Source organism: Ipomoea triloba, chromosome 1, assembly GCF_003576645.1.
Source record: "Ipomoea triloba cultivar NCNSP0323 chromosome 1, ASM357664v1".
NCBI lineage: Eukaryota > Viridiplantae > Streptophyta > Magnoliopsida > Solanales > Convolvulaceae > Ipomoea > Ipomoea triloba.
This window is the reverse complement of record NC_044916.1, coordinates 17,402,388-17,413,786: the sequence shown is the minus strand read 5'-3', so window position 1 is coordinate 17,413,786 and position 11,399 is coordinate 17,402,388. Positions and strand designations below refer to the sequence as shown.

General features: G+C 34.8%; 2 protein-coding genes and 1 long non-coding RNA gene across 5 annotated transcripts; 1 reads left to right on the top strand and 2 right to left on the bottom strand.

The window, feature by feature from the left end:
* Positions 1–151: 151 nt before the first annotated feature.
* LOC116014153 lies at positions 152–1,507 on the bottom strand. Its single transcript, XR_004097394.1, has 4 exons — positions 1,215–1,507; positions 494–551; positions 302–417; positions 152–219 (listed from the first exon to the last, which is right to left on the bottom strand). It is a non-coding gene; the product is annotated as an uncharacterized LOC116014153 (long non-coding RNA).
* A 2,686-nt stretch (positions 1,508–4,193) lies between these two features.
* On the top strand, positions 4,194–6,928 carry LOC115995748 (F-box/kelch-repeat protein At1g57790-like). 3 transcript variants are annotated; one of them, XM_031234884.1, is made up of 3 exons: positions 4,194–4,331; positions 5,159–6,291; positions 6,467–6,928. In XM_031234884.1, exons 1-2 carry the CDS (start codon positions 4,300–4,302, stop codon positions 6,273–6,275), a joined length of 1,149 nt encoding a protein of 382 aa, XP_031090744.1. In that variant the 5' UTR covers positions 4,194–4,299; the 3' UTR covers positions 6,276–6,291; positions 6,467–6,928. The 3 variants fall into 3 exon arrangements, with proteins under 3 accessions (XP_031090744.1, XP_031090736.1, XP_031090752.1); XM_031234876.1 differs by having other exon boundaries at positions 4,195–4,331; positions 6,581–6,928; XM_031234892.1 differs by having other exon boundaries at positions 4,213–4,331; positions 5,174–6,291; positions 6,581–6,928.
* A 204-nt stretch (positions 6,929–7,132) lies between these two features.
* On the bottom strand, positions 7,133–8,635 carry LOC116013884. The gene is made up of 2 exons (XM_031253848.1): positions 8,409–8,635; positions 7,133–7,393 (listed from the first exon to the last, which is right to left on the bottom strand). The coding sequence occupies exons 1-2, from the start codon at positions 8,529–8,531 to the stop codon at positions 7,244–7,246; spliced, it is 273 nt and encodes a 90-aa protein (XP_031109708.1). The 5' UTR covers positions 8,532–8,635; the 3' UTR covers positions 7,133–7,243.
* Between the last annotated feature and the right edge of the window lie 2,764 nt (positions 8,636–11,399).

Genomic DNA, 11,399 nt, shown 5'->3' with positions numbered 1-11,399 from the left:
TATATATATATATATATATATATATATATATATATATATATATATATATATAGGGTCATATTCAGGTGTGGCCTCGCCCTTACGTGCGGCCGTGCGGTTTACACCACTCAATGTTAAGAAATGCACCACTCAATGTTACGAAATACACCACTCAATTAACTGTGCCATCCTTAAATTCATTCAACAAAAACAATGAAGCTAACTTGTATAAAGCAAGTCCTGAGATAGAAAACCCAACACATTATCAAACAATTTTGATGTATTTTACTCATATAGAATACAAGTGTTTAGATAAACTTACGTATCATGCAAGTGAGACCTCGAGGGCAAAAAAAAAAACCCTCACAACAAGGCTGACTATCAAGAGTTCGATCAGGGATATCCTTTGAAAGGTTAATTCCAAAGAAAGGTATTTATCTACAGGTTTATACAAATAGAATCAAAATCATATTGGGGAAATTGAGCTGAAGTAGGAGAAACAGGTGTCCCGCACCTGGAAAGTTTCTGTAATGAGATTGCATATTCTCTTCTTGTTTTCTCACCACAAACAACTATGCAGAATAAGTTATGAAGGGATTAGTTCCTTGTACACCAAGATAAAAATTCCAATATTTGATTGAAAGCAAGCTAGCATACATGACTGAAGAGTTGTAACTCCTCTAAAGCAGCTTTGAACACGCAAATAGTGATTAAAAAAATACTTCATAACAAGTTCATGTTCTTTAGCAAGATAACAGGAAAATGAGGAAATAAAACTCAGTGAAAAAATAACATGTGAGAACATGAGTATCTACAACCATTTTAGCAAAATGTCAAAACATTTGATAAACACAGAATATTGCTTAAGCATAGCTTTAAAGGCTCTCATACAGTGCACTTTGTTGACAAAGCAAAATCACAAATTTTGACAAGAAACCTCATAGGCTGTCATAGAGTACATTTTGGGACACAAATTCAGAAGGTTAAAGAGGACCATCATATCTCCCATAGATACCAAATGGTCTTGGGAGTCTTTGAGGACTTTAGGTTTTAAACTTCAATTTCTTCCACTTAATAATTTTTTCTCAGAATAATTTGTATTCTAGATGTTAATCTCTATTTCTATTCTCAATTAAAGCAAATAAATAGTGAGGACAGCACATATACATATCACTATAAGAATAAGATAGCATATATAAAACTATAAAAATAATATAGCATAACGAAACACCTACCGACATTGCTGCAGCGGAAGGAGACCAGTACATCCGTCGGATTCGTCAGTAGGGGTGGAAGCGGAGACATACACACATAGAAAACTAGAATTACAACCAAGAAAGTAAAAAATAAGATAAAAAGAAAAACCTACCGGCGATGGGCGCAGAGTGGAAAAACGTTGAACAGCTGAAACGCAGGGGAGGTAGAGCCCTCGTCGGCGACTATGGCAGGGGAGGCGGAGCCCGCGTCGGCCGCTATCGCAGGGGAGGCGGAGCAGGGCGAGGATGCTTTTTTTTTTTTTAACCTATCTTCTTTTTTGTTTTTTAATACAAGTCTCTAATCTCTATAGCATTATATATATAAAGTAATTTCCAACCACCTTGGTGGTCGGAAAGAAAAAACACTAATTTAAAATTTTAAACAGGTTGAGCTAAACAAATTTCCGACCAACCGTGGTGCAATTCTTCGACGGAAAAATGAAAAAAAAATCAGTTTTTGCGACCAATTTTTAGGTGGTCGGAAATGAGGTCGGAAAATCACCATTTTCCAGCCGTGAATTTATCTAGTAATTTTTAGTACTTAAAAATGAAATAAGTATAAAAAAATAGTGCAAAAAACAACTCTAATGAATTAGCATACATGAGCAAAATAGTATAATTAGGCTCTAATTTTACTAAGTGCTAACTAAATTAACACGCACGTGAACGTCACGCGTTATTACAAAGTTGTTAAAAATTCTTGAGAAAGAGACAATGCAACTTTTTAATAGAGCGACGAAGTGATAAGGCATAACAAAGCAAGACATTCTCACAAGAAACAAAGTCAATGGGTCAGTCAACAATCAAAGAAAAAACATTAAGATATAAAAGGATATGAAATTAGGGTTTGAGTTGCAAGTCGTAACCATCTCCAACCTTCCAAAAGGGGCAACTCGACAACTCTGTCAAACCCAAATTCGGGCTTCCTTGTGCTCTCAGCTCCAATCCAAACTACAATCTCCGACAACTATTCAACCTTGACAGTCGCTATTGTAGTGCCACTCTTCAATTTCTGACCTCGGCTCATTCGAGCTCTTGGATATCTTGTGAGTATTTCTCTTTTTTCATTTTCCGACCAAACTGCAAAGCATCTTGGTACACTTCAATGGTAAGCTTCATTTTTTTACCCTCAAGCTCTCACCGGTTGGTTCCTCTAAATTAACAACTTAACCTAATTAGATATTCAATTGTGATTTGTGGTACAATATTGATTATTGAATGTCGATTATTTGCATTATAATTTACGTTAGAACATTTTATGTCATTTTGCATTACTAATTAAGTAAGTGAGTTGTTTTGAAGAATTGGAAGTATTGCTTTGTGTGTTAAACTAGATGTTGATATTCTGGAATGCTTCAATTTCAGTTTATGAACATATTATTTTTATTAAAAATTTTACTCTTTCCATCTTATTTTATTAGCCATGTTTATATTTAATGGTCAAGCCAGTTTTTTTTTTCTTTCATTTATCTTCTTTAACATTTTTCTTATAATTTTTAAATTTGACTATTTTATTTTTAAATGTATATTTTTATTTAAATAACTATATAAATGTTTATTATATATTAAAATTAAATTAAATAATATAAAAATTAAATTATAAATAATTTTTTTTGGATACTACTAACTTTATTAGAATGCAGTATTGCCTGCACTGAGGCTCAAACCCACCACCTCCCGTATAAAGGAAAGGGTTTGATGCCATTGGACTACAAGGTCCTTGGCAAATTATAAATAATTTTAGTTAAGTATAGTTAACTAAATCAACACACTGATAAAATAATGACTAAATATTTAATCCCCATTTTTTAACATAAATTTTAATTTTCATATTTATTTTTCTTTTGTATAATTATATAAAAAATCCTAACAATTATAATATAGTTTTACTTTAAAAATTAAAATAAAAATTATTCTAAAAATAATGAGTCATTTTTCTAGAAAAATTAAAGCTTGAAGTTTCTTAATATATATATATATATATATATATATATATATATATATATATATATATATATATAGCATGTGTTATGAACATGTAATAGACTGAAAGTTTTAATGTTTATGGTGTGCCTTCAAGCTCCCAAATGAAGAGCTACCTCTCTTGGAAGAGGATATTGAGAGCACAGTAACAGTCCCATTGTTACTAAAACCATTTTTTTTCAAATTGAAAAATGAAAACTTGCTCTCCCCTTTTCTAGAATGTGAAGAATCTATTTTACTAATTCTTCAAAATTGGAAAAATGGAGAAAGACAAGGATAAACGCTAGATTCACACTTCAATTCCTTGCAACAATATTTTTAACATATATATTTTTCTTAGAGAAATAAATAAAACTAGTGAAACATATGAAAAACTAAAAAATAGAAATTGAATTTAAAGAGTTCTATTACATGTATGTACTCTCAAATCTAATTCCTTAAATTTTTACTTTTGATGTGGTGGAAGCTAATTTCTTATGTGAGCTAAATACAAGTGTCTACATCAAGATTTTGTGTGTGAAAGTAAAAGTTGATAGTAGAAAATGTGAGTGCACATAGTATTTTACTATTTTTCGAATCTAAATACAAGTGAAAGAGAAACCTTAGCTTTTCCAAGTGATGACCATCCTTGAGATAGTCATGAACTCCTTGTCAACGTATTCTTCATAACCGTCATTTTTCTTTGAGTTCTACTACATAGACTCTCAATCACCAACCCTTTACTTTTACTCACTAATGTAACAAGAGATTTTTTGTGGGTCTCAAAAAATGCCAGCATCCAAATTTTGAGTGAGTAAAAGTATAAAGTAAGATTTGAGAGTGAAAGCGATATTTTTCATTTTTGTTTAATGTATATTTGATGGCAATTCTCCGTTGGCGGAGGGTGAGAATAACCACGGGCAGTTTCCAGTGGAATGCAAAGCTGTTGAAGTACACGTGTAGTGGGAGCTGTCGCTTACTGACAACAGTCGTAGCAAGTTGCCAGTTTCTGCCTTTACTTTCCCATTATTTTTTTTCTTTTTTGTTTATCCACAAAACAATACATCCTTCCTCACCCAACTACCCACCTCTTTCTCTTATCATGGCTGGAAGGAAAAGAAGGCGGCTGAGATCGTGAGCTCCTTGTTCTTCCTCTTCTGTTTTTTTGCCTAAGAATTCTTCTTTTGCTTGCTTTTCTATGTTTTCTGACTATTTCTTAGCTTTGATCTTGGTTGGGATATTCCTATTCCAGGATGTAGTAATTTGATGCTCTGACTGTAATTTGGATACTCATCTGTGGGTTTTTTTAGCTTAGATCAAGCTCAATTTCAGCTGATTGGTTTCAAGAATGTGATTTTGGCTATAAAGTTTGAATCTTTTGGTGTGATTTGGGGTTGAGTTTCTATAGAAATGAAAATGTTCAATCTTAGGGTTTTCCTGTTTGATTTTCTTTTCACTTGATTAGTCTGTTGTTAGTTTGTGAGTAATGAAATTCGAGCTGGGATGATAATTAAATCGAGCTTAATTTTATACTTTTTGTTTGATTTTTGCATTTTTCTGAACCCCCATTTAGGTTTTTTCTTTTAATCTGTAAAACCAAATAGTCTGTCTTTGCTTGGAGTTTATTGGGGAATTGGTTATATTCAGTGAATTATATATACTTGCTTATATGTTCTTGTGTCCTGCAAACCAGAAACCATTATCAAACCGATTCCTTCCTATGGTGATCTTTTTTGTTTATCATTTTTATGTCATTTCTGCTTATATTAATCTCTGAGGTAAACTGGGTTGGTTTACTTGTGTTCTTTTTTGCATAGCTGTTCTGTTTCATATTTATTTGCATGATTGAACTTAAAATTGAGTTGAACAATGTTGTTCTTCCTGTGTCTTTGTTTTTTGGTGTTGTTTTGGAGAGAAGGTAAACGATTCTTTTGCATATGGACTGACTGATTAAATGACAGTATTGATATTTCTAGGTTAGTCGAGACGGTCCTGGAAAATGCAGGAGGAGGAGTTGAAGTTGACGAAAGTGAAAGCTCTTTACAGCAGGCGCGATCTGAACTTCCAAGAGAGATTCTGGAAATAATTGTCGGTCACTTGAACTTGAGGGATAATATCCGTGCTTCTGCTGTTTGCAAACTGTGGCGTTCTGTTGCCCTCTCTGTCCGGGTTGCCAATAAACCCCCTTGGCTTATGTTCCTTCCGAAGTTTGGCGACTTGGTAGAGTTCTACGATCCTTCGTTGCGCAAGACTTATTCTGTTGAGTTACCCGAGTTGCGTTCCTCCAGGCTGTGTTACACCAAGGACGGATGGTTGCTGCTCTACAAGCCCAGAACGCAACGTGTTCTGTTCTTCAATCCTTACTCTAGGCAGTTAATCAATTTGCCGAAATTAGAATTGACTTATCAAATCGTTGCGTTTTCTGCTGCTCCGACATCTCCCAAGTGCATCGTTTTTACTGTTAAGCATATCAGCCCCACTGTGGTAGCTATTAGCACATGTCACCCTGGAGCAACTGAATGGACGACTGAGAATTACCAGAACCGCTTGCCATTTGTGAGCAGTATCTGGAACAAATTGGTTTTCTGCAATGGCCTATTCTATTGTCTGAGTCTGACAGGATGGCTGGGGGTTTATAACCCGGAAGAGCATTCTTGGGTTGTCAGAGTCGTGCCACCGCCTAGGTGCCCCGAGAATTTCTTTGTCAAGAACTGGTGGAAGGGGAAATTCATGGCAGAACATAATGGAGATATTTATGTTATATATACTTGCTCTACTGCCAACCCGGTGATATACAAGTTAGACCAAGTTAATAGAGTCTGGGTGGGAATGCAATCTTTAAGTGGCTTGACGCTATTTGCAAGTTTCTTGTCGTCCCAAGCAAGGACAGATATCCTTGGGGTGATGCGAAACAGCATTTACTTTTCTAAGGTTCGTTTTTACGGACGGCGATGCATATCATACTCTCTAGACCATGACAGGTACTACCCTCGAAAGCAGTGTTACGATTGGGGAGAACAAGATCCGTTTGAGAGCATTTGGATAGAACCACCGGAAGACCTTTCAGCCTTTGTTTAGGGGGCTCATCGGACAGGTAATAATTTTACATTTGTGTAGCTAGAAGTACTAAAAATCCTGATATATCAGTATTCTGTATAGATTTTGTAAGAATGTTTGAAATAGTAGCACGAACCTGTTGAAAACTCATGATTAAAATTTCCCATGTTTCTTCACATCCAAATCCGCACTATTGAAATCTATTGTTTCAGGTACATAAATGTATATGATGGTTGAAACTTATAAAGGCCTACTTTATCTTCATCTGCATTTTCTACATCGACATTCCAGGACACTATTGGACTAAACAATTCTGCGTCTTTCAGGATGGTTGAGTAGGAGTTAATTGGCCTTCAAGGTTGCTAGATAGATGAGCAAAAAGGAGCTCATGACCCATAATGCTAATTTGCTTCCCCGTCAGGTTGTCATTTCAACAAGCAAGTAGAGGTAATTTTTCTTATAGGCCGGTAAGCTTGTACTGTAAGTTGTAATGTACTTAAATCTGCTAAGATATTTCTTGGGACTGTTGATCAATAAGAACTTTGAGACATTTCTGCTCTTTAAATACATTCAATCCCTTTTAATCTCATAGTTTGTAAGTAATATGCATACAAGGATTCAAGAACTTGTAATCTGTCAGATAGCTCAAATATATTATGATTCTCTCTTTTAAAGGTGTCATTCTTCTTTTATGAGTTATGAAGGGATAAAAGGGAATGGGATTTCTGATAGTCCTCAGATCAGATAAACCTATGGGGGTTCAAATCTGAAAATATTTTTATTTTTCTTGGTTAATGCCAACAAAGTGGCAATCTACATGAATAATGTCACTAGAATTGTATTTTCTTTCTAATTGAAACACTATGAAAGGGCATTATATCATATTCTATGGAGTATAAAATAAAATAAAAGGAAGGTAATTGAAGATAGCAGAGGGAGGGTGTGTTTGGACACACTGAAATCATATCTGTGAGTGTTGTGAAGGGGTTTCATTTCTCTCTGAGTTTCTTGGTAATGGCAAAGATGGTGCCGGCAACCGCCACGACCACCGCGGAGACGATGATGGTTGTCTTCAATGTCTGCATTGCTGCATCCTTTCTCTCTTTTTCTTTTGCCTTCTTAGCTGCCTCTTCTCTCTCCTGCATACAAACATGTTTCAGAGTATTTTTTTTATTCTTTATTCTCCCAAAAAGTTGAATCTCTAACCCTAGTCTTACAGAACATGTGAGCATATGAGGGATGTAAATCACAACAATTCAGTGGCTCAGCAGAGGGAACTATCTACTAAATCGGTAGATTTAGTGAACTAAGCCTCAAAAGGTTGAATCCCCAACTTCTGCCTTATCACGGTAAGGCAGTGGCTTAGTAGACAGAACTATCTACTGAATCAGTGGACTTAGTGAACTAAGCCCGTAAGGGCAACATGTTATTTTTAAGTTGTCTTATCAAACATAGGTTACCATGAGTTTTACTAAACGATCCCTACAAATCATTAAGGGGCCATATGGCCTACAATGGCTAATAAGTTAGGGACAAATAATGGTGGGATTATTACAATCTGATTGAAGAGATTAAGATAATGATGTTGAGAGATTAATGATGTCATGTTTGATAGACATCTTTAGAGTATCACAAACAATCCATAACAGCTTCTGTGAGGTTTTTTGCCAATGGGGGAGAGGGAGGAAAACAATAAAAATAAAACAAAAACAAAACAAAACAAAAATTGCCTATTAACATCCCCAACACAAAAAAATCCACTTCTTTACAAATTCAATTCCTCTCTTTCCAGCCTTCTTTCTAAAAACAGTCAATATTGACGAGAAATCTACCTTTATACCACAAGGTCACAAGTTTGAATTCTTGACCCTCAGTTTGAACTGATCAACTATGGATAACCTATTTATGGTTCTTTATTGATTGGCGTCATTTACCTACACCGAAAAGAGTTGGAGGGGTTTCCCTCGTCTCTAAAGAAAAAGATTTGATCTCTTGGAGCTGCTCTTACTTGGGAATGTGTCTTCTCAGAGTAAGAATGTCAATCGTACTCGGAATAAATAATTTTTTTGAGTGGACAGAACCAGGATTAAGAAGGGAAATCAGGATCATCTATCAAGCAAGATTTACATTCATTCCCTAAAGAGATATTCGTACCTTATTCTCGGCATTGGAGGATAGTTTTGAAGGAACGGAATCAACTTGAAACTCCTTATTGTTTTCAGGATTCAACTCGATTTCTGCATCAGCTGCCGGAAAAGTACCCCCAGAATCAGACATATTGATCGAGAGAGATAATAAATATATATCTTAATTAGGGTTGAAAAAAATGCAAAATTCCAACCACCCAGACAGAATATATAATTGATGGTGGTTTGTTATAAACCCATCCAGTACTATACGTTGAGAAAGAGAAGAGTAATGATCTCAGTATTTGGAGTTTAGGGTTAAGGATTTTTAATTTGAGGGGAGACGGCATCACACATGCATGTCACCATATATGTATCCCAACACTCCTAAAATGTCTACCATTATTCAGGATCTTAACTGCCTTCTATTATTTCTCCTGTTTCAACTGCCCGATAATCATGTTTATACCCACTAACGTTGGATCATTAATCAGTTATACATTAATCATTGCTTACCAATTGATACTCACTAGTCCATATTTAGTTAGTTATACAATATATTTATGAAAATGACTCCGCTCATTTTAAAAATTTGTAATATTTATGAAACTGACCTGCCCATTTTTTACTTGATTTATCATTCATAAGATCTTGCAGATTAATGGTTTGAATTTGTCTATAAGTTCTCACCTAAGAGATTGATCAGATGAGAACCAACTGCCCATGAAAAAACGGAGAATCAATCGCAGCCGTCCACGTGCCCAAATATAACGGATCAAAAACACTATTTAAAAATAACGCGGTGACATTTTCATAAATAATTGAACTTTGAAGTGCAAGTAAATTGTGTTAAAAGTGCAAGTAACAATTTCGAATAATGCAATTAAGTGCAAGTAAAAAGTATTAAAAGTGCAAGTAAAATATATTAAAAATGTTAACAAATAATGTATATTGAGCATCAATATTAAGTGTACATAATGTTATAATTAGTTGCACCAAACGTTATCATTAAGTGCACAAATGTGGAAAATGTTATCATTAGATGCACCAATGTTAAAATGGTAAATTGCTTGCACCATTAAGTGAAAATGGTTGCACTTTTAAGTGATTTTACTTGCAGACTTGTACCAGTTACTTGCACTTTTAGCACATGTTATTTGTACCAAAGTTTGAGTTATTTACGAAAATGACACCACATATTTATCCGTTAAATCTGGACACATGCACGACTGCGATTGGTTCTCAGTTATTTCCTATACATCTGTTCCTCACCTGAGTGCGCCCATAGGGGTGCACTCAGGTGCGAACCATCGCCCAGGATGGAAATGAGAACGTTTCGCAGCCGTCCACGTGTATAGATCAACGAATCAGATGTAATTAAAAAAAAAAAAACAACGTGATGGCATTTTCGTAACTCGAACTTTAGTGCAAGTAAATGTGTTATAAGTGCACTCATAGTTTCACTTACAAGCGCACATATTTTTCACTTACAAGCGCACATATTTTCACTTACAAGCGCACCTATTTTCACTTACAAGTGCACGTTTAACATTCATGCACATAGGTGCCCCTACTTATAACGTTAGGTGCAACTAATTTTAACATTAGGTGCACTTAATATTGAGCTCAGTGTACATTTTACTTGCACTTGTAATACATTTTACTTGCACTTGTGCAGCTATTTTTACTTACAAGTGCAAGTAATTTACATTGTTAACATTCATGCACCTAGGTAGGTACACATAATTATAACATTAGGTGCATTTAGTATTGATGATCAATGTATAATTTACTTGCACCTGTAATATATTTTACTTGCACTTGTGCACCTATTTTCACTTACAAGTGCAAGTAATTTACCTTGTTAGCATTCAGGCACCTAGGTGCAACTACATCTGGACACGTGGGCAGATGACATGCGTTCTCAGTTCTCTCCTAGGCGGGTGGTTCGCACTTGAACGCAATCCTATATGTATATATAGGTTTAGGATCCAGTGCGAACCTTCTTCCGGTGCGAAAATACAGTGAGATAAGCTTCCCTAATGATCAATGACTCTCTAAAAATAAATTCTACACTGCGCACTTAAAGCTCAAAACCATGCAATTGAAGGCAAAAAAATATGTACTGGAAGGTAAATAGATGTGCAATTGATGCAATTTATGGTACCAAAAATGTAGGTTATTCAACTTAAGTGTTATTAAAGTAATTACACATACAAATTTGTAAATCTCACAAATTTCATTAGAAATTTAGTTATATGTTATTGAAAAGAATGATATAACAAATACTTCCCAGAATTGTGCACTTGAAGACAAAGAAACATGCAGGTGAAGGCATAACACTTAAAGGCAAAAAACATGCACGAGAAGAAAAAAAAAAAAGAAAAAGAATTCACTTGAATGTTAAGTATTTTTTAAAATTTATACAGAATAGTAAGACACATACACTTGTAGGCATTAAATTGAAAACTTGAAGGCATAAAGAGGATCACTAGACGTCTAGAAGGCAAGGCAAGGCAAGGGAGAAAAAAAAAATGACAAAATGACACTAAAAGGAAAATTCAAAGGAAATTAATTGTGCACTCTTAGAAAAGAAAATATACACTTGAAGCTACAAAATGTGCACTTAAATGCTAAAAACATGCACTAGAATGAAAACAAGGGTTCAATGGAATGCTAAGTTTTTTTTTTTTTTTTTTTTTTGAGTACTATTGACTCTATTACAATGTAGTCATAGCTACTTTCTCAACCAAATGAAGCACAACGAGCCAATATTACCTCCACTGAGGCTCGAACCCTTATGTGGGGGTGCAACCGGGTGCTAAGTATTATTTTATTTTTTAACGAAATAGCAAGACACGCATGCACTTGTAGGCATGAAATTGAACACTTGAAAGCATAAAGAGGATCACTAGAAGGCAAGGGAAAAAAATATACTAAAAGGGAAAATTAGAAGAAAATGAATTGTGCACTCTTATATATGAGTATATGACATGGAATATTGTACATTTGTACAACA